General features: G+C 38.9%; 2 protein-coding genes across 3 annotated transcripts in view; both read left to right on the forward strand.

Moving 5' to 3' along the window:
- Positions 1 to 14,758: 14,758 nt before the first annotated feature.
- On the forward strand, positions 14,759 to 16,756 carry LOC105882543 (arylamine N-acetyltransferase 1-like). Its single transcript, XM_012785045.3, has one exon. It carries the CDS (start codon positions 15,407 to 15,409, stop codon positions 16,277 to 16,279), a length of 873 nt encoding a protein of 290 aa, XP_012640499.2. The 5' UTR covers positions 14,759 to 15,406; the 3' UTR covers positions 16,280 to 16,756.
- A 5,519-nt stretch (positions 16,757 to 22,275) lies between these two features.
- LOC105882541 (arylamine N-acetyltransferase 1-like) overlaps positions 22,276 to 26,725 on the forward strand; it is a 100,429-nt gene continuing 95,979 nt past the window's right edge. For both annotated transcript variants that reach the window (XM_075997237.1, XM_075997238.1), the window contains exon 1: positions 22,276 to 22,465. The gene's annotated coding sequence lies outside the window, so the exon portion shown is untranslated. The remainder of the gene's footprint in view (positions 22,466 to 26,725) is intronic.

A 26,725-nucleotide genomic window follows, 5' to 3' on the forward strand; every position in this document is an offset into this window, starting at 1 on the left:
CCAATAACCTAGAGGAGGCAGATGAGGAAGGTGGTAGGTTTTAATCACACTCCCAGTTTATGGCACACTTTCTTCATCAACTCCTATGAAGCTTCTCTCTTTATTTTTCTTCCTTTCATCCCTCATCCTCAGCTTCATTTACTGCTCCATCCAAAGCACTGTGTTAGGTGTCCAAAATAAGTCCACACATAGGATCTGAGTGTGACATAGGTCCTATGGTTTTGTTTCTGCTTGTGTTTTTTATTTAATGATATTGGTCTAGATCTCTTGCTATTTCTATGCATTTTCTTCTACACTGTATATGTTTTATGTTTTTCATTGACACATAATAATTATACATATTGAGCAAATTTGGGATTTTGAGAGGAGAAAGTCTACCATATTTCCTCCTTTGTGAGCAAAGTAAACTCTTTCCTTCCTCCTGAAACTGCTTCTGCTTGTCCTTGTTCTTCTGATTCAGCCTCATGGACAAGTGTCCGAGTTTTTGGTAACGGATTGTGGCGCAGCTGGGTGGGCCCATTGGCTTCCAGGTAGAATGGCACCCTGCAGAAGAGAAAGGGCACAGCTCTGGGACAGGCCGTGGGAAAATGGCATCACCTCCTTGGGTAAGAAAGAAATAGATTTCTAGCAGCTGCCAGGACCCAACTTCGCTCTGGGTAGTCTCATCTCTTTGTTTCCAGATGGACGAAGCTTTGACCAAAATGATGATTTGGAGGGGAAGGAAACAGATTTGGGAAGTGTCACAACAGCCATGGCCATTCCTAAGTAAAGCCCCCTGGGATGCCAAGACCATGTCCCTACCCATTTTTGAGGTGTTTTCAGACCCTCCTACTAGTAATAGAGGTGCCATTTGCAGGTGGAAATGTGGCAGTTTAGTGCGGCAGGGACCTGGAGCTCTTTTGTGGTTCCCAGGGAATAGGGGAGACTGATCCACTGTTTGGAGAAGGGTTGAACCTTCCAGCACTATGGCAGGGCATTTGGAGCACTGTGGAGGTGCAATATGGGTGGCTCCGTTGTTCCCTTTGGTTTTCCCATTTGTTTGACAGGCCTGGCATTTTGTGTTGAGATTTCTCTGTATTGTCTATATTTGTTTGTAAAGTTTTATTGCAACATAGGAAAGTTCTGTCTAAAAGTTCCTTGGGAAAATTTTGGCTGGATGCTAAACTTATAGCTGTGAACCTTCATCTAAGGAAAATGATTTAGTCAACCTCTCATTTTCTCTAGGGCAGTGCACATTGGGTGCAAGTTCCACTTCTCTCCATCCCTCCTGAAGGAGTTGTCTCAAGATTGTGTGCCTTCTCCCAATACTGCAGATCTAAGCTGGCTGCTGAGATACATGCTGGTGGCACAGATCCATGCCATCTGCTAAGATCTGCACCATCGATTGAGGTGCTTGCCACTGCTGAGTGGCCATGCTTGGCATTGGCAGCTATGGCAGCCACTGGAGACTGCAGTGGCAGCTGCAATCTGCACTGACAGCTGTGATCAGCACCAGCAACTGCAATCAGTGCTGGAAGCTGCAACATATGCTGGATACCAGGTGCTGCATGGCTGCCTAGGCTGTGCAGGATCCTGGGGGTCCTGTTGGTAGCAGGGATACTTGCCAAGTACTAGAAATTATTTTTAAGTTCTCAGAGGGAGATACCACAGGTCAAATGCCAGTAATACCAAATACAGGGCAGTACTAAATGTTCTTCAACAGAAGGAACCTTCATCTTAACAAATAAGATCTGTACATCTACTTGAAATTGCTTAAAAAAAAAAAAAAAAAAAAAAAAAACAAATAAGATCTGGAGGAGTCTTACACCCTGGAGAGCCCAGCTTTGGAAGGTTTTGATAGTGATATTTCTTATCGTAATAATATTTATTTATTTATTTGTATACCAAAACAACCAAGCAAGAAAGTAAAAAGTATCAGATTAGCAGTCAGGAGACTCAGGTTTTTTTCTTGGCTGTATAACTCTGGGCAAACCACTTGCCCTTTCTGGTCTCAGTGCATATGTCTAAGCCCCATCATTTACAGAAAAAATTGTTCTTACTATAATGCATCCCTTCTTTCCAAAATGCCCTCATACTTATAGCACTAAGACGAAAGGGAAAATGCATACCATCAGACCTTGTGGTGTTTGTGATCTCCTTCTCACACCTCTGGGCAACAAAAATCTTGGAATGAGTATGCACAGAGTTATGTTGGCCTTGTTTTATTTCTGCTGCCTAATTTTATTAAGTTTAATTTTTTGCCACATATTTATGATTATTTTTTAAAAACATCTCTTTATTTTTAATTGATAAATGATAGTAGTGCATATTTATGAGGTATAGTATGATGTTTTGATCTGTGTATACATGAGAGGTAGATTAGATCAAAATACTTAACATATCTAATTTTTTCATTATGAAAAGGCTAAAAATCTATTTAGCAATTTTGAGATACACATTATTATTATTAACTATAGTCACTATACAATGCAACAGATCACTAAAACTTATTCCTGCAATCCAACTGAGACTTTATACCCTTTGATCAACATCTTCTTTTTCTCTAGCTCTCGTCCTCTCCCCCAGCTTTTGGTAACCACCTTTATTTACATGCTTTGTTTCTATGAGATCAGTATTTTTAGATTCCACACATAAGTGAGATAAATACAGTATTTGTCTTTCTGTCTGGCTAATTCCACTTAGCACAATGTCCTGTAGCACCATCTATGTTGTCACAAATGGCAGAATTTCCTTCTTTTTTAAGGCCAGGTAGTGTTCCATTGTGTGTATATGACACATTTTTTAATCCATTCTACCATTCATGGATACTTAGGTTGGTTGCATATCGTGGCTCTTATGAATAGTGCTGAAATGCAGACATCTCTTTGATATACCAATTTCAATTCCTTCAGATATATAGACAGAAGTGGAATTGCTGGATCATATGGTAATTCCATTTTTAGTTTTTGGAGGAACCTTCACACTTTTCCCCAAAATAACTGTACTAATTTACATTCCCACCAAGACTATCGAAGTGTTCCCTTGTGTCCAGATCCTTTGTCAACACTTATTATCATTCCTTTTTTTGATAATAGCCATTCTGGTAGATGTGAAGTAATATCTTATTGTGATTTTAATTTGCGTTTCCCTGACGATTAGAGCTGTTGAGCATTTTTCATGTACTTGTTGACCATGCTATGTCTGTTTTTCAGAAATATCTTAGATCCTTTGCCCAGTTTTTTTTTGTTTTTTTTTTTTTTTTTTTTTTTTTTATTTTTTGAATGGAAGCTCTTGCAGTAATGCCCAGTTTTAAGTAGAATTATTTGGGTTTTTTGGTGTTGAGTTTCTTATATATTCTGGTTATTAATCTCTTGTCATATTACTAGTTTACAAATATTTTCTCCCAATCCATGGGTTGTCTCTTAACCATTGTTAATTTTTCCTTTTGCTATGCAGAAGTTTTTTAGTTCAATGCAATCTCTATTTGTCTACTATTGCTTTTGTGGCCCATGCTTTTGAAGTGTTATCCAGAAAATAATTGCCCAGACTAATGTCATGGAGATTATATCCTATTTCTTCTAGTAGCTTCATAGTTTCAGATCCAGTATTTAAATATTTTATCCATTTTGTGTTTATTTTTGCATATGGTATGTGATAAGGGTCTAATTTCATTCTTCTGCATGTGGATATCCAGTTTTCCCAACACCACTTATAAAAAAGACTGTTCTTTCCACATTGTGTTTTCTTGGAGTCTTTGTCAGAAATAAACCTTAAATACTTGGGCTTATTTTTGAACTCTGTGTCCTGTTTCATTGGTTGAAGTGTCTGTCTTTATGCTAGTACTATGGTGTTTTGATTATAGTAGATGTATACTATGTTTTGAAATCAGTGAGTGTGATGCCTCTAGTTTTATTCTTTCTGCTCAACATTGCTTTGGCTATTTGGAATCTTTTGTGGTTCCACATAAATTTCAGGATTGTTTTTTGTACTTCTGTGAAAAATGACATTGGAATTTTAAAAGGAGTTGCTTCTGTAGATCACTTTTGGTAGTATGGACAATTCTTCCAGTCCATAAACAATGGAATATATTTGCATTTCTTTGTATTTCCTTTAGTTTCTTTTATTAAAGTTTTATAGTTTTCGTTGTAGATATCTTTCACCTCCTTGGTTAAATTTACTCTGAAGTATTTTTTCATGCTCTTGTAAATGGGGTTTTTTCTTAATTTCTTTTTTGGATAAGTGTTTGTTAAAGTATAGAAATGTTACTGATTTTTGTATATTGATTTTGTAACCTATAAATTTCCTGAATTTATTTATCAGTTCTAACAGTTTTTTTGGTAGAATCTTTAGGATTTTCTATATATAAGATATAGACATCAGCAAACAGAGACAATTTCAATCCTTCCTGTCTGATTTGTGTCTTTCCAATGAATGAGAACTAATAATTAGGATCCCAGTATCTGCTTTCATTTCCTCTTTCACCTAATCCATCTATATTCCAAGAATAGTAAGTATTCTTACTATTGAGTAGGTTTTTGGAATATGCAATGGATTACCTTAGTTCTGGTCTTTGATATTAACCAGAAAGATTTGATTTTTATAGTTAAACGAGCATTAGTCAGATTTATTTTCTGAATACTAAAACTTTGTGTTAAAAAAACTTACAAATTGCAAATGTTTATTTCTGATACTAAAACAAATGGGAAAATTGCTCTATTTTTATAAGTCCTGTACTCCCAACTTATATTTGTTTAGTGTCCTTATCATTACCTGTAAATATTTTTATGCCTTAAAATTCCATAGGATATAATAATGTATTGGTGTTCTATCTCATTTTTAAAAGGAGAGTATATTTGTTAATAATAAATACAATGGAAAGAAAGGCATTTGTAATGCCCCCATCCTACAACCAAAATAATAATGATATCTATGTTTACCTTTCAGATTTGTCCATTATTTCCCTTAGCTGGAATCAGATAGGATGGAAGGCTTAATTTTAAATTCCAGATTACCCAGTTTGCAACTTTACTGAGATCTATTTTGTTGTCCAAGAGAATCCAAAAGGCAACTTAGAAGATGGATGTTTCTAATTAGCTGAGTGACTTTGGGCGTATTTTATTTCACATAGCCTTAAGGATGCTTCCAGTTTTGAAGTCCTCTGAGCCTCTGATTTTTCACAACACTGAACAAATGGGATTAGTTCTTAGTAAGAAATACCTGAGTCAACTATTAACTTTCTCTCCTCTTACATTCTCCTTGGATTCTCTAGCAAATGCTGCAATTATTCTAACGCATCTGAGAGGCATTATTAGGGCAGAGGTGTGTAACTAATAATAGGGGAAAACACGAGTACTAGTTGACACTGCAGGGAGGAAACAAAACCACCAGAGGCAAACTTAAGAGCTGGAGACGCAAGAACTCACATTAATGGTTCCTGGGAACCTCCATTTAACACCTATTTTGCATCTTCTCCTGGATTTTTAGCCATTTGACAAAAAATAATCTGTGCTGCCTTCTTGGGCAGCATTCCTTCCAGTTGAGCTGGTCTTCAGAGTCTTAAATTACTGAATAAGAGTCAAAAGAGAATAAATGAAAGTTTAGTATCAATAGTTCTGGATATTAAAATGCTGTGTGGCCTGGATATAATATTTCTGGGCTTAGCATTAACATAGTAACAAAAGAAACAATATCTCCTCCTCACTTGCAGAACCTGGATTGAGGTTCTATTTCTGGGTTTTCCACTGGGAGTTTTGACACTCGATCCAGGATGTATAGATAGCAGAGAATGACAGAGTGGTCCTGAGAAATGAGTTATAGCTATTTGAGTAGGGTCTAAAAGTTGAGAAATGATTTTGGCAGTCTAAGAGCACAGATTAAGCAAAGGCGAGTAATTGTAAGGCCCACAGTGGACTTGGGAAGGAGAAACTAAGCTCTACTGAGCACCTGCTGTGTCTGAGAAGGACTGGTATCAGTTCTTCTTTAAATGTCTGATAGAATTCAACAGTGAAGCCATCAGGCAGGTCCTAGGATTGTTTTTTTAACTGGGAAAGTTTGTATTACTGATTCAATCTTGTTACTCATTATTGGTCTGTTCAGATTTTCTATTTTTTTGTAATTCAGTCTTGGTGTGTTGTATGTCTATAGGAATTGATCCATTTCCTCCAGGTTACCCTTTTTATTTCCATGTATTTGTTAATTTTCTGGAATTTCTTTTGATACTGATTTCTAGTTTAATTCCAGTAAAGCTATTTAGCTTGAAGAACTCCCTTTAGTATTTCCGTTGGTTAGAAAGAATGCTTGATATAATTTCATATGAAGACCCAGCACTGTTTGGGTCTACTTATATGGGCCTGAGCCCCGGGTCTACTAGAGCAGAACTGGACCCTGAGTGTGCGGAAGCATGGCATCACAGAGGCCAGCCTAGAGGATGGGGCTGCATGTACAGGCACAGGGTTGGCCTGGATTCTGTGTCCACAGGTGCTGGCTTCATCACTTAGCCCATGATATCAACCTAGATCTGGGGCGGGCCTCACACTATGTGGGCCAGTCTGGCTCTGGGCTGGTCTACAACTGGGGCAGGTTTGAGCCTGGGGCTGCAGGGGCCAGCTGGAAACTTGGTCCATAGGTAATGGCTGAATGTTTGGGGAATTGTAGGTCAGCTTGGTACTGAGTCAGTTCTGAAGCCAGGGACTTTGGACACCTACCTGACCTAGGGACAAGCCTGGAGACTGAGTCTACGGGGGCTGGCCAGGTTCTTGGACTAGTCTGAAGCCTGTGGCCACTAGGGTCACCCTGGAAGTGAAGCAGGGGCAGGCTGAGAGATCAAGTCTGCCAGGTGGGCCTGAGCTGGGGGCTTTGTGATTTAGTTTGGTGCTAGGGCATGTCTAGGGACTTGGTCTGCAGATACTAGCCTAGAGTGGGGCAGGGGGGCTTGCCAGGTACTGGGTTTTATTGGGGTAGCCCTGGTGTTGGGGTCTAAGGCAAAGTCTGGTGCTCAATTTCCTCTGCACCCCCACATAAAGAATGTGCTCTCATAATGCTCTGCTGCCTGTGGTTGGAGGAAGGTTGATGTGGGTAATGTAAAAATATTTCCTCAAATAAACAACCTAACCAGGTACCTCAAGGAACTAGAAAACCAAGAACAAACCAAACAAGAATTAGCAGAAAGAAAGAAATAATAAAGATCAGAGAGGGACTAAATGAAATACTAAAAAAAAAATACAAAGATTCAACAAAATGAAAAGTTGGCTCATTAAAAAGACAAAGAAAAAATTTAAATATATATATTTATATTTTTAATTATTACAGGTACATAATAGATGTATAAGATAGACAAAATTGATAAACCACTAGGTTGACTAATCAAGAAAAGAAGAGAAAAGACCCAAATAAACAACATTGGAAATTAGAAGGAGACACACAACTGGTACTGCAGAAATACAGTAGATCATAAGAGACTGTTAGGGGCAACTATATGCTAACAAATGGGAAAACCTAGAGGAAATGGATAAATTTAAGGAAGCACCAGGGCGGGAGTGGGACAGTGAGACCAGGGCAGTGTGAGGATCAATAAAAGAAAGGTGCATCATTTCCAGGTTACCTGTGGACAAAGGGAGCGTAATGCCACTAGATGACACCAGGAGGCAGAGTTGTACATGCCTACAAGTCATCTCACCCAAGCAAGTAGGACACAGGGACGTTAGCCTCCAACTACTATCATCCTGGACTGAATGGTGTCCAAGGGGCATTAATTTGCAAGTCCATCTACCTGCCCAAGCACAGGCTGAGAAAAAGCCTTATCATCGACAGTCTCAAGTTCATAGCAGAGACATCCTCTACAGAGACATGTGCTGGAACAGCAGGTTCAAAGACAACAATCATGTCATGAAGACCGTAGGTCTGACTTATGTGCGGACTCTAAAAAAACTGATCACATGGAAGTTAAGAGTAGAATAGAGGTTCCCAGAGACTGGAGAGAATGGGGGCAGCGGGAGATGGAGAGGTTGGTCTAGTATAATGTCACAGTTAGATGGGAGGAAAAAGTTCTGGTGCTCTAGTGCACAGTACAGTGACCATAACTAACAACAACGTGTTGCATATGTCAAATAGGTAGAAGAAAGCGTTCTGAATATTCTCACAACAGGAAAATGATAAATGTTGAAGGTGATGGACGTGCTAACTACCATGATTTGATCACTACACAATGTACACATGTATCAGAACATTCTACCCCATGAATATGTACAATTGCTATGTATCAATAAAAACATTAAAAATATGTGGAGAGTAGAGAGAAATGCATAATAGCAAGAGTTCTAGACCAATATCATTAAATAAGAAACACAAACAGAAACAAAACCATGACCTATGTCACACTCAGACCCTATGGTGGACTAATTACAGACACCTATCACAGTGCTTTGGGTGGAGTGGTGAATGGAGCTGAGGATGAGGGATGAAAGGAAGAAAAATAAAAAGAGAGAGGCCTCATAGGAGTTGATGAAGAAAGTGTGCCATAAACTGGGAGTGTGATTAAAACCTCCCACCTTCCTCTTCTGACTCCTCTAGGTTATTGGATCTGCTTTTCCTGAACCCTTCCAAGCTCTCACCTTACACATCACAGCTAGAAAGTCTGGCATCAGGCTCCCAGGGAGCAGGAATATGTGACACACAAGGGCACATTGTGCCCAGCCTGGGGCATGGGGGATTATTGCATAATGGAACACGTTTTTTTCAATGCAAACATTTGAATAAGAGGTACACAGGAGCAGCCTAAGGTCCTGCAACTATATTTCCTAGAGATCCCTGGGGAGATACTAACCAGACTCTGAGGGTGGGGCCGTTTGAAAGCCTATAAGGGCAGCTCCTCTGCAGACCTTAGAAGTCAGAGGATTGCAGTCAACCTGGTTCCTGCTACAGGCAAAAGTAACCCAGTGAGTGGAGCTCTGTAAGTAACTTGCAGTGTACTTTGAAATTGGGGTTTAATCCTACCTCCAATGTGTGTATGGGAGACTGTATTCTACGCCATGCCTGAATTTCAAGTTCTCAGGGTGTTCAGAAAGTGTGACTGGCACATGATAGAATCTAATGCTATAACTACACTACACCGTTAACAGTGACTTTAACAGATGCTGGATTTAAACCATCTGTGTTCAAGTCACACACAGACCACTTTGTACTTGTGACAATGTGGCCATGTCATTTAGCTTCTGCAAAACTCAGTTTTTCCATCAGTAAAACGGAGCTAACAATAGTGCAAAACTTCAAGGGGTTGTTGTGAGGTTTAAATATGTATAATAATAAAAAAAACCCACTAGTGTGTTTAAGGGAACTTCCTAAACTGGATTTCCCTATTGGATACTTATAACATGGGAGTCCATGCTTCTCTATCCTCAACAGGGTGTGTCCCGAAGAACCCAGTTAGTCCTACAGACTGCAAGCTCCTAACAGTCCCTGCTCCTCTTGCACTGGCTGATAAGAAAGCCCCTTAAGCTCCCACTTGTCCCAGGAGGGAGGTTGCACTAGGTTGTCTGCAATGTCTAGGGGAGTTCGTGGGGGAAGTTTTATCATGTTGGAAGCAGGCTTACAAGGCAGCTCCTCTCCTAGAGGCATAAATGACACAAAATTAACTCCTTCACTGTCAGACTGAGGGCATCACCCAGGAACACAGTTGGGAATAACTACCCAGGAGAAAAGAGCCTGTCTGGGCAAACAGCCCCAGGAGCTGGGGTACAATGGGCACTCTGCTCTACCCAGACGACTGTTTGCACTTTCCTATACATTGTTCTTTCCTTTCTCTAGGCCCCCACTTTTAGTTCCTGAAAGGCAAAACAGCTGACTCCACCCTGTCCCTCAAAAGGAACTTTGTAACTGTCAACTCTGTAGCTGCTTCCTGTCCTGAGACTTATTTTGTCCGGCCTTTACCCTCTGCAGCTAGAGCAGCAGCTTTCTTTTCCTTTTCACTTTCCAGGCCTGTGGCAAGCACCCACACCACTGGCTGGCCCCTGTAGGCACTTACTGGGAAAATGCTCTGTTATTTACCCTTGGGTTCCTCTGGTGGAGACCAGTAGGTCTAATGGTTTCATTTGAGTCACCGTCTTTTTTTAAAAAAATATTTTAAAAATTACTTTAGATAGGGAATGCACTCTCCGATTCCCTTTAAGCTCCACCCTCCTCATTTTATTACACCTAATTTCTGCCTTTATATTTCAGTAATTTAACCAGAATATGTTACATTAAAAATGTTATAATTGGAGGCTATTAGACTTGGATGGTTCTAATGCTTTTGGTTCCCAATGTAAGTAATACAATGAAAGTGGACACTTTTACCAATCAGAAATTACCAACTAAGCTCTAACTAGGGACTCTCCACTCTCAAAATCAGATATATTTTCTGTGTCTTACATTTGTGAACATTTTATAAAAGTTTCTCTCACCCTCTCCCACCTTCCTCAGCTGAGCATTGAACCCCTTGTGATCTGGGGCTACCTGATTCATGGATTGCTCTCTGCTCAAATAAACTCTTCAAAATTGTTGTGTGCCCAAGTTTATCTTTGAACAGTTCCCATCTTGACATTGCTAGATTCAGATTTTTTTTATTATCTGGTCTTTCTTGAACTTCAGATTAATTTTTGACTAATTTTTCTATTTCCATATGAACCAGAGTGGCTTGTTCAGTAGCCATAATCTCATAACTTTTCTACTCTTTGTTCTGTATTAAAAGGAGTCATTGCTCAACTACAGTCCTTCAGTGTGGCCTGTTTCTTAGCTTTCATTTTCATTTACTTCTTTTCTGGCTAATGAAGCAGAAATCTCTATCAGGTTAGCTCAGTTGTTGGATTTCTCAAGCTCTTTCGTGTTTGAGATTATCTTCATATTGCCATAGCCTTTATTATTAAATGGAATTCTAACCAGAATTAAGGAATAACTCTTTCCTTCAATACTTTGAAAACATAGTTTCATTACTTCACCTAAGGATATTTCTGTGGAACATTCTGTTGCCAGCCTAATATATCCTTCCTTATAAAGTATTTTCTTTCTCTGCCAGAGGCTTGAGTAGTTCTCTTTAATTTTGAATTTCAATAATTTAACAAGAATATAGTACAATGTCAAGCATGTTGAATCAGACTTTACCAGACACATGTCCCTCTTGCTTTTCAGGTTTAATTTTTGCTTCACTTAGGAAATTATTTTTTGTTATCTCTATATACATTTTATGTTACACTTTTTATGTTGTCTTTACATTGGATTATCTTTAACTGTTTTCTATGTGTATTAGCTTCTTTTCTACTGTCTTATTTGCTGTATGCTTTTATTGGCTTTTATTTTTTTTAAGTTTTTCAGTGCTTATATTTGCTAAAAATGAAAAATAGGAATAAAATTGATTCTGAACACTTTTTTATTCTAGCTATAAGAAATTTGCACTCAGGTATATGAACTAATCTTTTTTTCTAAATTTCAGAATATTACAGGGGTACAAATGTTGAGGTTACATATATGTCCTTTGCCTTGCCTGAGTCAGAGGTGCAAGTGTGTCCATCCCCCAAATGGGGGTCCTGTGACCAGCTCTACTTCCTCTGGGGAAGCACTCTAGTGCCTCAGGTGGCGGGTGGGGCCCTGTGACTTCCTGGTGTGTCCTTACTCTTCACCTCAGCCGGGCAGGTGGCAGAGTGAGGCTGGGCAGCAGGGCTGAGTTCCATAAGCCTGCTCTCAGCTTCACCAATGTTTTTTAGCAGGGGTCATAGGTCTGTTCCCCTCCTCTGGCCAAAGCTGCTGAAGTGGCCCCATTCGACCAGAAAGTATGGCTGTGGAGATGGGGCTGTCATAGACCCACAGCCTGGCAGTTTGAGGCAGGCCTCACTCCTTTCCACCCTCCCCTTGGGATTCCATGGTCACTCCCAGGCCTCTGCCATTAGGCGGGACCTCAAGCCAGCTGAGTCACACAACTACTGTGGTGTGGGCCAGGAGGTTCCCTGCCCAGGATCACACATGGCCTTATCTGGGTTTATTACCTTTTCTTCTAGATAAGTAGTAGGATATGATATTATATTGATATATTTCTATTTTATTTATTATTAATTATGGATCAGGTCTGTTTATGTCCTTTTTAGTATTCTAAGGTCTGAAATCTTTCTTTTCATAAAAGGGTATTTTTTTATCATCTCATTTTTTAGTGCTTGGTCATCGAGTCCATTTTACATGGTTTATAGCTCCATGAATCTGCAAAGAATTTCCTTCTATTCAGTTTATTTTTCCACTTTGATTGTCTTTTTATGAATATGACAGTTGCATGTCATGTCTTTTCCTGTAATCCCAATCTCATAGATATTTTCATATGTTTTTTATGTTTTTATCATATTTTTATGTTTTTTATCATATTCATGTCTGCATATCTCTTTCTCCACCTTAGTTAATGCCAGGCTTGTGTTCCTCAAGTTTTTCAGCGGAGGTGGAGGAAGATGAATATGTCAGGAGATAGATACATTGATGGCAGATCTTCTGGAGGTAGATGGTCCTTTCTTTCTGGTGACACTGTGCATTAAGGACATTCACTTCTTTTTCTCCGACAACATCCTCAATGACAGTTGTCACCTAAAGGAAGACCTGGTGCTACCACCACATCCTGGTTGTTGTGTTTGGTGTATGCCGTGGTAGTCATCGGGGCCATGGAACATGGCTCACCCCTCCTTGCTGCTCCCGGGGCAGGTCATCATCTGGTTGTTGCTTCTGGGCCCCTCCTGGTGGCTTCCACAACCTCTAGCTTTGAAGCTGGAGGCTCTGGCCCCTTCAGTGTTGCTCCGTCTGTGGTGGTTATACTTTCTACACTCCTCCTTGTGCAGTTCGGGTGTTCACTTTATTATGCAGTCCATTCCCTCTGTTCTGTGATTTTTAGTAATTCTTCATAATTATAGTCCACAAAAGTACCCATTGGTTTTCAAGGAAAGTCATGTTGTGTTTTTAAAACTGTCTCTTCTATTGTTTCTGGAGTTTGTGCCAGCAAGAAGAAACATACCAAATCTTCTGATTTAAAGCTGAAGATGAACTTACTTTCAGCTTACTAGGAAAGCTATTAAGTGCCTTTCTTTGAGTTCTCAGTGGGCCTCCAAGTGTTCATTCTGCATCTTTCAAGTCTTCTTTTATATTTATGATCCAGCCTAAAGCAAAGGATATAAAATTCTACAGATTCTACAAGTGAATGTATAAAGCTAATTGTGTTTTCAGTCTGTTCTTATCCTGGCAACTACTTTCCAAGTGCTTTCTGCATTCCACCTTGAATTATAACTTTAGCGATACACAATTTCTTATGTTTAGTCACAAAATACTCAAGTACTATTTGGTTACAACCTTTGTTAGTATCCTGGACTTTAACAAAAATTAATTCCTTTTAAATGAACTTGCAGTTACTAAATTCCTACTCAACATTGCATCTTATGAAAAAGGGAGGGACAAGGGAGGGGTGATCTGAGTAAATACAAATTTTTCTCTCTGTGCCTGAGTGGTAGAGTTTTAGAGCTTGTCTAAGTGTGGAGAAAGAGTGCTGGTTCAAGTTAGGATGGGATAAAATGCAATTAATCTAGTAGGTTTAGGAGAAATAATGTTGTAGACCTCAAGGACAGGGAAAGGTGGGAATACTGGCAATATTGGAAGGATATTTGGGTCAAAAAGAGAAAGATAAATATATGAAAGAAATGATAGGAGGACGGAAAATAGAGATTCTTTACTTACCACCACCCACGGGTCCCTTTGTACCATGTCATCCTTAGGCCATGCCATACCACAAAGGAGTTACTCTGGAGGTCTGGGCACCACTGCTGCAAATCAAAGTCTCAATAGATGAAGACTCTTTGATAGCAGGTTACAAAAACATTTTCTAAATGGATTAAACAAAATCAGGGGCATTTTTCTATTGGTTCACATTTCATAAAAGCTAAAAGATTGCTTAAGCTTTCGTTGATGACTTTCTTCATCCTCCCTTCTCCTGCTCCTTATTCCTCAACTTTGTCAATTCTTTTTTTTTTATTCCTTTTATTTTTTATTTCTATTTTTTTTTCTTTTTCTTTTTCTTTTTTTTTTTGCTTACAAGAAACTTTTCATTCTTACTAGTCAATTCTTTATTAGTGTTGTTCTTCACTAGGATTTCCCCAATAGCTTTAGGGTAATATCTCACTAGCTTTTAGCCCTTCAGCAGAATGTACATACTTAGATTTTGGCAAAAGTCATTCAATAAATGTCTCATTGATCTACTCACGTTCCCTGCCATCCATGAGCCAAACATTGGTACTAAAACTTGTGTTTGAATTTCTCCTCCCTAGTTCACATGAAGATCCACAGAGTTCAATGTGGATCGCTCATTCTCCATACAGTACTCAGAAAGATCCCATTGATTATGACAAACATTGTTCAAATTATAACCCTTTTGTCATCCTCTCATTTTTATTTCTCACGTCAATTACAGTAATAGCCATAATGCCAACATTGACTGTAAAACTGTATCTACCTGATCTCATCTCGGTCCACTCTCACTTCACTATTGTTCCCATCACCCTGGCTTTGTAGATGTTTCTTACACAGCTTATGGCTTTTTAACTTTCTGTTCATCTGCTTGGAATAATCTTCCCCACACGTCTCCACTGAGCTTATTCTCCAGCATCCTTATCGTCTTCATGCGTCTTTCTTTAGCTGCCATCTTTGAAACTGAAGCTCTCCCTGTGCCCTCACTAATCCCTTTCTTTGCTTTAGGTTTCCCCAGGACACTTACCACAATCTAACCAATAGAACATTTTATCCATTTACCAGTTGACTATTGAACATTTTATCCAGTCAGAATGTTACTCCCACTCCCAGTAAAATGTAAGATTTTTGAGGACAGGTAAACACTCGATGACTAGCAAATACATAAATGATATTCAGTGAAACTATTGAATGAATCAATCAGTGTGTAAATAAATATAATTCTTTTAGTGGGGAACTTTGTGTAAGATTCAACAAAAGGGAAACTCAAGTGTGTCGTGTACCTTGAGTACCACGTCCTCTATTGTATAATTCTGCTGCTTATGTCAGGATATGTTTCTAAGACTACTTAATTGATACCAACTGGAATCTCTTTTTTATTCATCCCCAAGAAAACCACAAATAAGCTATTTATCATTTGGCTCATCATTTCATCTGATTTTCCAGCTTTTCATGCCTGGAAGATAGAAGAAATGATACTACTTTCCTTACAGGGTTCTGAGACTATTAAGTGAACTTGTGCATATGAAATCATTTTGTACAATAAAGCACTAAATAAGGAGTTATTAATATAGATACTTGTAACCATAGAGTGCTTTTCATAAGTAAAATACATTACACCTATAATTAGGCTACTCAAAGAAATCCATGTGCAAAAGTAATACTATCTATCTTTATTTTCCTTGCTTAGGGTATCATGGACATTGAAGCATATTTTGAAAGAATTGGTTATAAGAACTCTAGGAAGAACTTGGACTTAAAAACACTAACTGACATTCTTCAGCACCACATCCGGGCCATTCCCTTTGAGAACCTTAACATACATTGTGGGGAAGCCATGGAGTTGGGCTTACAGGCCATTTTTGATCAAGTTGTGAGAAAGAACCGGGGTGGGTGGTGTCTCCAGGTCAATCAACTTCTGTACTGGGCTCTGTGCACAATTGGTTTTGAGACCACGATTTTGGGAGGGTATGTTTACATAACTGCAGCTGACAAATACAGCAGTAACATGATTCACCTTGTACTGCAGGTGACCATTGGTAGCAGGAAGTACATTGTTGATGCTGGGTTTGGACGCTCCTACCAGATGTGGCAGCCTCTGGAGTTAATTTCTGGGCAGGATCAGCCTCAGGTGCCTTGCATCTTCCGCTTGAGAGAAGAGAGTGGCATCTGGTACCTGGACCAAATCAGAAGAGAGCAATACATTCCAAACAGAGAATTTCTTAATTCTGATCTCCTGGAAAACAATAAATACCAAAAAATGTACTCATTTACTCTTCAACCTCGAACAATTGAAGATTTTCAGGCTATGAATACATACTTGCAGGAATCTTCAACATCTGTGCTTACAAGCAAATCATTTTGTTCTTTACAGACCACAGAAGGGGTTCACTGTTTAGTGGGCTGGACCTTCACCTCCAGAATATTCAATTATAAGGACAATAAAGACCTGGTAGAGTTTAAGACTCTGGATGAAGGAGAAATAGAAGAAGTGCTGAAAAATATATTTAATATTTCTCTGGAGAAAAAGCTTGTGGCCAAACATGGTGATCGATCTCTTACCATTTAAGATAAGGAGCAAAATAAACCTCTATTTATTACCCAGCTCACCAGTTATCAAATGCTGATCTCTCATATTTCCTCTAACCCCCTACATTATTTTGAAGAGAATTCTAGACATCAAATCATTTATCCCATAAAAATGTCAGTATATGCAGCTAAGTAGCTTTTTACAGAAACATAAGCACACACCTCTTGAAATTAATAATAATAAAGGCATTTTAAGGCTAATGGGTGGTAATCTTGAGAACCATAGTCACTTATGCTAGAAAACTTGCAATATTGGATTATTGCTGAATTCCTAGATTGTTAGTGGTGATAGATAAATAGAATGTTATGGAAAAACTTATTGCCTATAAAGTATATTAAACAATTGTTGGCTAATACAATGTGAATCAGAGTTTTTCTTTGAGAGACAGGATATTATCGGGTTAGGTGATTGTTCTTCAATGGAGTCTTCCTCTCATCCTCTCTGTTGTCCCCTAGTTATATTCACTTTAGCCCAGGAATTTGAGGTTGCAGAGAGCTATGTTGATACCACTGCCTTCTAGCCTAGGCAACAGAGTGAGACCCTGTCTGAAAAACAAAAAACAATCAAACTGAAAAACCAAGTTTTCATGCTTTGCAGATGACATGACCTTATATTTAGAAAAACCTAAAGAATTCTCCAAGACACTGTTAACTGATAAAGTTCCAGGATACAAATCCTACATACCAAAATAAGTACCATTTCTATATTTCAACAGTGAACAATCTGGAAAAGATTTCAAGAAAGTAATTTCATTTCTAATAATTTCAAAAAAATACCAAGAAATAAATTTAACCAAAAAGTAAAATATCTGTACAAGAGTACTATAAAGCACCAATGAAAGCAATTGGAGATTTAAAAAATTGAAAGATGTCCCATAGTCAGGGATTGGAATAATTAATATTATTAAAATGTCTGTACTACCTGAAATGATGTACAGATTTAATGCAATCCCTGTCAAAATACCAGTGTCATTTTCACAAAAATAGAAAAATAGTCCTACAATTCCTAGAGAATCACTGATGTCCTCAAATAGCCAGAGCAATCCTGAGCCAAAAGAACAAAGGTGAAGGCAATCCCTGATTTCAAAATATACTACAAAGCTGTAGTAACCAAAACAGCATGATAGTGCCATAGAAACAGACACTTAGACCAGTCAAACAGAATATGGAACCCAGAAATAAATGCACACATTTTCTCCGAGAACATTCACCAGGGAAAGAACAGTCTCTTCAATAAATGGTGTATATTCAGAATAACTGAATATCCATTTGCAGAATAATAAAACTAGGCCCTATCTCTCACCATATACAAAAATCAAATATTAACAAAAATGGATTAAAGGCTTAAGTGTAAAGTTATGAAACTATGAAAACACTAGAGAAAATGTTGGGGAAACATTTCAGGACATTGGATGGGGCACAGTTGTTTTGGTGGGTTACAAAAAGCACAGGCAGTATGAGCAAAAATAGACATTATATCAAGCTAAAAAGCTTCTGCACAACAAAGGAAATAATCAACTATGTGAAAAGACAACATGCAGAATGGGAGAAAATATTTTCAAAATATTCATCTGACAAAGGATTAACAATGTTGAAAGTCAAACATTTCAACAAAATTCCAAATAACACAAATATAGTCAAAAGATTTGAATACACATTTCTTTAAAGAAAACATAAATGCTCAATAGGTAAATGAAGAAATGCTCAGCATCACTACTCAACAGGAAAATGCAAATCAAAACCACAATGAGATATCATCTCACCTCAGTTAAAGTAGCTATTATCAAAAAGACAGAAAATAACATATTTCCAAGGATGTTGAAAAAGGGAATGCTTGTACACTGTTGATGAGAATGTAAAGTAGTACAGCCACCATGGAAAACTATATGGAGGTTCCTCAAAGAACTAAAAATAGAACTACCATATGGTGCAGCAATCCCACTGTTGGGTATTCATCCAAAAGCAAGGAAATTAGTATATCAAAGAGATATGTGCACTCTCGTTTATTGCAGCTCTATTCCTTATAGTCAAGATACAATGTCAACCTAAATGCCCATCAGTGATGTATGGTAAACTGGCACCTCTTCCATTATCCTGCAAGGAGTGAGAGCCCACTCTTCAAAGTGAACTAGCACAAAAATGGAAAAACAAACACTGCATATACTCAGCATCAAATTGGTACTAACTGCTCAACACTTTGGTTGCTCACACATGGAAGTAACATTCATTAGGTGCCAGGCAGGTGAAACAGGGGAGGAGAGGATGAATAAATTCACAACTAATGAGTGCAGAGCACACTGTCTGGGAGATGGGCATGCTTGTAGCTCTGGCTTGGGCAGTGCAAAGACAATATATGTGATCAAAATGTTTGTACCCCTATAATATTCTGAAATTTAAACATAGAATAAAAATGAAAACATGGTATATATACACAACAAAATACTATCCAACCATAGAAAAGGAAGAAATTCTGTCATTTTCAGCAATATGGATGGAACTGGAGGTCATTATGTTAAATATAAAAGTCCAGGCCCAAAAAGACAAATATCCTATATTCTCACTTACATTGGGAGTTTAAAAAAATTGATCTTATTGATGTAGTCGGCAGAATTTTGGTTACTAGGGGCTAGGAATGGTGGTCGGGGACAGGGAAAAAGGGAGGGTGGTTAATAGGTACAAAAATACAATGAGATTAAAAAGAATAAGTTCTAGTGTTTGATAGCACAATAGGGTGACAATAATTAACAGTAATTTATCATATATTTCAAAATAGCCATAGGAGATTTGGAATGTTCCCAACACAAATAATAAATATTTAAGGTGATTGACATTCACATTACCCTAATTTCATCAGTACACATTATACATGAATCAAAATATCATGTACCCATAAGTGTACAACTATTATGTATCACAAGAAAAAGAATAAAAACAACTGGATTCTCTACAGCTAAATATCAAAAGGAAAAAAAAGAAAGAAAGGAAAGGAAAAGTGCTATCAAGCCATGAAAAGACATGGAGGCAACTTAAATGCATGTTACCAATTAAAGGAAACCAATGTGAAAAGGCTATACATTGTATGATTCTGAATATGGTATTCTGAAAAAGACAGAATTGTGGAGGCACTAGAAAGATTGGTGGTTGCCAAGGATTAGGGAATAGGGACAGATAAACAGAGCACAGAGGACTTTTTGGCAATGAAACTATTCTTTAAAATATTTTAATGGTGGATAAATGTGATTATACCTTTGTCAAATGCCACAGAATATTCAGCACCAAGAGTGGATCCCAATGGGATCTATGAACTTTGGTAATAATGTATTAATGTAGGTAATTAATGGCAAGAGTATATGAAGAATCTTTATACCTTTTGTTCACCTTTGCTGTGAACCTAAAAGTGTTCTAAAACATAAAGTCTATTTAAACAGTAGACTTCCTGATTTCTTGTCTATGGCATCAGGAAGATGGAGAAATAGGAGGTCTCAGGCTTCACTAACCCCCACAGAATGTTCAACTAGTAACTATCTACAGACAAGAACACCTTGGTCAAAACCTCCCAAATTGAAAATAAGGCTGAATCACCTGTGTGGTCCATAGAATGGAATAATAACCTCATAGAAAGATGAGATAAATAATTTCACTGTGACCAAACCTTCCATCCCCCAAGAAAACATAGCACCACATAGAATTCCCCAGGCACCATGGTTCCTAAAGAGGGAAAAAAGAACCAACAGTGAACATCCAGCTTCCCTAACATTCTGGGATGCTTCCCAGGAAGCTTATTCTGGTATCTCCTCACAGAGAACATGGTAACAGCATGCCTAGATCTTATAGGTTCAGATAGAAACAAGCAAGAAGGCAAAGCCCACAGCAACCAGCATGCAGATCTTAGTGATAGCTCTCTGTATGTGCCAGTGGCAGCACCTAATTAAAGGTGCCAGTGAACAGCACAGCCCACTTGCAAAGCTGAGCTTGTCACTACTGAAAGTAGTGGGAAGTTATATTTGGTCATCCCTAGATGACCAGGCTCCAAGAGCCCCCCCCCACTCACCCACATGCCCCAGGAGGGGCAGGATCTACTAGAAGAGAGTTCTTGAGTGCCTCATCTGTGACAAGGCTATGCCTGGACCATCCTATCTTGTCAGTCTATGCTACCTGAGGTGATCTACAGATTCAATGCAATCTCTATCAAAAGTCCAATTTCAGTTTTCAAAGAAATAGAAAAAACAATCCTAACATTTATTTGAAACCACAGAAAGCCTTCAATAGTGAAGGCAATCATGAGCAAAAAGAACAAAGCTGGAGGCATCACACCACCCAATTTCAAACTATACTACAAAGCAATAGTAATTAAAACAGCATGGTATTGGTATAAAAATAGATGCATTGACTAACAGAAAAGAAGAAAAAGCCCTGAAATAAACCTTCATATATGCTGTTAATTGTTTTTCAACAGTGGTGCCAAGAATACACAATGACAAAGGACAGTCTTTTAAATAAAAAGACTGTTGGAAAAATTGGACATGAATATGCAAAAGAACAATATTAGAACTTTGTCTACACCATATATAAAACTGAACTCAAAATGAATTAAACTTGTAAAAATAAGACCCCAAACTGTAAAACCTCTAGACGAAAACATGGGGAGAAAATTACATGGCATTGGTCTAGGCAATAATTTTTTAGATTTGCCTCCCAAAAGTATAGACAACAAAAGCGAAAATAGACAAATAAGATAACATCAAACTAAAACTCATCTGCACAACAAAGGAAACAACAGAATAAAGTGACAAGCTATCGACTGGCAAAGAGATTGGAAGGCAACATCTGAAAAGGAGGTAATATCAAAATATGCATGGAACTAAAACAACTCTATAGAAAGAGAACATATGATCTGATTTTAAAATGGCCAAGGGACCTGAATAGACGTTTTTCAGAAGAAGACATACAAATGGCCAACAGATATATGAAAAAATTCTCAACATCACTAATTATTAGAAAAGTGCAAATTAAACCCACAAGGAGATATCACATCGTACCCATCAGAAAGGCTATTATCAAGAAGTTGAATGGTAACAAGTATTCGCCAGGATGTGGAGAAAAGGAAATCCTTGTAGGCTGCTGAGAGGAATGTAAATTAGTACAGCTATTATGGAACACTGTATAGGCTTTCCTCAAAAACCAAAACATAGAACTCCTGTTTTTATCCACTAATCCTACTGCTAGGTATTTACACAAAAGATGTTAAATCCGTTTTTCACAGAGATGTCTGCCCTGCCATGTTCACTGCAGCACTATTGACGTTATCCAAGTTATGAAATCAACTTAAATGTCCATAACCAAATAAATGGATAAAGAAAATGTGGTATGTATACACAAGGGAATGCTATTCCGCCTTAGAAAAGAAAGAAATTTTGTCCTTGCAATGATATGGATAGAAATTGGACAATATTATATTAAGGGAAAGAAACCAGGAACTATGTTCTCTGTTATGTGGAATCTAAAACAATCACACTCAAAGAAGCAGGGGTAGAATCATGATCAACAGAGACTGGGGGAATTGCAGGAATGGAGAGATGGTGGTCAAAGGGTCCAAAGCCTCAATTAGACAGGAGAAAAGTTGTTTTTTCTTTTCTTTGTGAGGTAAAGTGTGGTAAATATAGTGTTATTTTTAAGTTTGGCTCAAAGTGTCCTCTGTGCTTGTGGTAATAAGGTTTGGCCCACAGTGGCCTCCTTGCTTAGTGAGTGGTACTCTAACTTGATGTGTAAACAGTTGTAACCTGACCTAGTAGTAAACTCTTGTAACCAAGCAACTGAGTCCCAGAGAACCATTGCAGCCAAAGCTTTAGCCAATCGCAGGCTAAAAGCTCCGGAAGTATGCCCCAGTAAGGCCTGGGCCAAACGGGGCCAGTCAGGTACTATCTCCCTACCTCATTTCCTGTTTCCTGGTTATAAATGCCGCTCGCCTCATTAGGTGCGGGGGCATTCAGAACCATATTCTGTCGAGAATGCTGCCCACTTGTAGAACTCTTTTCTTACCCAAGTAAACTTTGTCAAATTTAAAGTGTCTTGGGTTTTTAACAGGTCGACAGGTTCAAGGAGCAGAGAGTGACCACGCAAGAGCTCGCCAGGAGCCGTTGAGCCCAGTGATCACTTGCAGCATCTGGTAAGCTTCTCCCTTGGATTCCAAGTTCCACTTATTTTGTGTTCTGAGCTTGCCAAGTGTATCTGAACAATAGGTTTCCTTTTTTTGTTTATTTGTTTTTGTTTCTTGGGGTTTTGTTTTTCTGTGTGTGTTTTCTGCCCCAGTTTACTCAAATGGATTATTAAATGGCTAGGTGTATGAGTCTGTTAGACACAATCTGAACTACTGATAGTACAAAATCAAATTGGAATGAACATTTAATTGAATTGGATCCAATTTAAGGGCCTTGGGTAGGTATTCTTTATCTTTTTTGCTTTTTTTTTTTTTTTTTTTTTTGAGACAGAGTCTCACTTTGTTGCCCAGGCTAGAGTGACTGCCGTGGTGTCAGCCTGGCTCACAGCAACCTCAATCTCCGGGGCTCAGGGATCCTACTGCCTCAGCCTCCCGAGTAGCTGGGACTACAGGCATGCGCCACCATGCCCGGCTAATTTTTTGTATATGTATTTTTAGTTGGTCAATTAATTTATTTCTATTTTTGGTAGAGACGGGGTCTCGCTCAGGCTGGTTTCGAACTCCTGACCTTGAGCAATACGCCCGCCTCCGCCTCCCAAAGTGCTAGGATTACAGGCATGAGCCACCACACCCAGCCTCTTTTTGGCTTTTGAATGCAGGGTTTTATGCTGTCAGGGAGCATATGACTTTGGAAGTCATGACAGAAACAGGAGGCCTCAGTCTGCCTGGGTCACACAGAACGGAACTGGGTTCAGAAGTACATAGCGTTAACCTAGAATTAAAGTGGCCACAATGGGAAATTTTAATTTGGATAGAATTGTTTATTTGCAAGTCATGTTAGAAAAAGCAGGGATAAAACTCCCCACGAAGACAATGGGATGCATTTCTTAATTGGTACCTGGAGGCACATAAAATACTGCCTCCTTAAAAGATTCTTTGCTAAAAGGAAATAACAACCTTAAGCAACAGACTAAGGACACAGGAAAGAGTACTGTGCTTTGACTGAATTTACCCTGTTTTTCTTCCTGTCTATCTTTACCTCAAGTCTCTGAATCTCTTAATCTTTTTACTGAATTACCTTTTTGCCAAAGAGAGCAGGAGGAATCATTGAAAACCTTTTAAATTTAATTCGTGCTACCTAAGGTATTTCTGCAAAAACAAAACAAAACAAAGAAACCCCAAACAACAAAAAACCTGATAGGTTTGTTATACAAGAGACAACCCAGTTTCAGATTGTAGAGTTTATTTAGGACATTGTTTGTGAAACATTCTCAGCTAAAAATGCAACAAGGTGTATTTCCTTCAGGCACTGGAACAGTATTAATTTACAGCCTGTAATTAGACCCAGTAGCCAAGGCATAACCTAATTGTTTAAAAGTAGTAGCAGCAACAGTCAAATTGGTGGAGGTCTCATCTGAGTTGGTTTTGGCACATGAACTTTTCTTGCAGGTTCTACCTGCTATGGAAAATCTATTGAATTTCAGGCAGACTCACCATATTTCAGTAGGTAGACTCACATCTTAGGAAATCCTTTTGTCTTCTTCTAATCACCATTTAAAACATTGCAATTTATTTAATCCTGCCCCTGTCCTATCTCTGGGGACAACAGTGAGGACTGAAATTGAGTGTAGCATGAGAATTAGTAACCCACATGCGGATTCACCAGATACTCCATTGGCTGATTATGAGTTAATGCTTTATGGTAAAGGGTCTTATGCCAAAAACGAAAAAAGAAAATATCAGGCAGGATATGCTGTTACAATCCAGACTTTTTACCTCCACATGTCTAACAAGACTGGTTGACACCACTTCACATGTCACTTTCCCTCAATTCTAGCTTTTCAAACTGGCTTTTCAAACTCCTTCTGAGAAAGTCTCCAGTGATCTTCAGATCACCAAATGTGACAGTCCTTGCTCCATCCCTCTCCTAATTTGTCATTCCAGCCAGTCTTCTCATTTATTCTCCGTCATGCCATCTATGCACCACTCAAACCTAATATGTGGTTATTCCCTAACCTGGGCCCATGCTGCTTCTCTGTGTAGAAAACCATTTACCAGGTGGTTAAAATCCTGCAGATACCTCACAACTTACCTCAGTAGTACTCTAGTACTCTTAGCACTCAGCCTTTTATTATTGTTATTCAGAAAAATATCTAAATTGTGTTGTAAAATTAGCTCCTTGAAACAGGACAGGAGAGGTGGCTAACACCTATAATCTCAGGATTTGGGGAGGCCAAGGTGGGAGAATTGCTTGAGACCAGCAGTTTAAGACCAACCTAACCAACATAGTGAGACCCTGTTTCAACATAAAATAGAAAAGTTCGTTGGGCATGGTGGCAGGCACCTGTAGTCCCAGCTACTTTGGAAACTGAGACAGGACGATCACTTGAGCCCAGGAGTTAGAGGTTGCAGTGGCCAATGATGACACTACTACACTCTAGCCTTGGTAACAGAGCAAGACACTGTCTCAAAATAAAGAATAAATAAAAATAAAATCAACTTCTTGAAAGATTATAGATTATTGATCTCTACACCCTTCATGGTTTGCATTTAATACACTGTCTAACAAATAATTGTTTCTTAATAAATACTTGATGTATTTGATTGAATTCAGTTGAATTTCTAGATGAAGCAAATAAACCCCTGAAGAACTTGAGTGCATGCTGCAAGGTTACATGCCAGGAAGATATTCCAGAATGAGCTGTTATCTCTGAAAAGCCCCTCTGAGCTGGTTGCCCTTGGGAAGAAAGAAAGCCTGTGAGGCTAGATGCTCACAAGTTATCATCCCAAGTTGGTTCTCGGAGGGAGGCCACAATCTTTTTTCAGAGGTGAGTCCGCCATGGGTTTTTCTTGTCAAGTTAGGGAAGAGTGCTACTGCTGCTGTGAATGTCTCTGGGAACTCCTGGCTCTACCCCATTAGCGCACGTACACACAGACACATACGCGTGTGCACAAGGACAGTATAACAGTAAAAAATATATCACATTTGTTTGATCCTTATTGCAGTGAAGGTGTGTGGGTGCAGCTACTATTTGAACTTTAGGATCCAGGGAGTCTGCTTCCTCAGATAAGTTCATTCTTCCTGGCATTTTCGTTATTGCAGCTTGTCTCCTACAATAGGTCCCTCTTGTTTTCCACAAATGGAGGGAGTGTTCTTTCATATTCCTGCTTATTAAAATGTTCCAACCTGTCACCGTACAAAGGAAAAGCAAGGCAGTTGTGGATACTTATGTGCTTATGCTGTGAACCTACATTAAACCCCAGGGACATAAAAGGGCTTTCTGACAATTTGGATGGCAATTGCAGATGGCCTACTTTATAACACTGAGACAACAGAAAATGGTCTTGATACGGAAAATGTTGGGTGCCGGGACGCGACCGTTTGCCGCCTCCCCGTCGCTCTGCATCTCCGGCCAGCGCTGTGCCTGGCCAGTTGGAGGGCACGCTGCTATGGCTGGGCCCCCTGGTAGAGAGCTGCTGTGTCAGGAATGCCCCCAGGCCCATGTGCCACTGCCTGTTTCTGGCCACACTGCTTGCATGATCCTGATTGGGTAATTTTTTAATTCCACTGTTGTTGATTGGATGTTAAAGCTTGTTGCTTATTAGATGTTAAAGCTTGATGTTGATTGGATGTTAAAGCTTGTAGTTGATTGGACACTTTTGAGCCCTACCCAGGGTATAAAAGCAGGAGGAGACCAAGGCAGAAGGGTCAGAAGACAGGAAGAGAGCTGTAACACTAGGTGTGCTGAGCCTGCTAGGGAGGAATAAAGGCTGTTCTCCAACTCTTCATGTGCCGCTAGGTTCTTTCCCTGGTCAAGAGCTGTAACACTAGCTGTACACGTGCCGCAACAGTCTCACCCCTTCTTGATGCTTAAGAACTCAGCATGGGTAGTGACAGTGCACACTCCACATCCCAGTTCTGATACTTGTGAGTTGTGTAGCCTTGTTTCTTCCAAGAGAATGGGAATAAGATTATGTATTATACCCCATAGATTTATTTATTTAATATAGTGTACTATGTTAAAATATATAGTACACTAGCCCACTGCCTGGTCTCCAGTGGGTTACTGGTTACTTTTAATAAGCAAATATTCTTGGCTCCCACAGGGCATCAGGTAAAATAGTTCTCACTCCTTGGAAAAGGGGTATTGCCATTTAAAGAGTAAAACTGAATATATACTTCATAGGAAGTAAGTTATAGTTTCCTTGCAGTTAGGTAAAGGAGTGAACAGACTGACCTTCTATATCCCTTTTTAATCTAAGAATGTT

Source organism: Microcebus murinus, chromosome 24, assembly GCF_040939455.1.
Source record: "Microcebus murinus isolate Inina chromosome 24, M.murinus_Inina_mat1.0, whole genome shotgun sequence".
In the NCBI taxonomy this organism is placed as follows: domain Eukaryota; kingdom Metazoa; phylum Chordata; class Mammalia; order Primates; family Cheirogaleidae; genus Microcebus; species Microcebus murinus.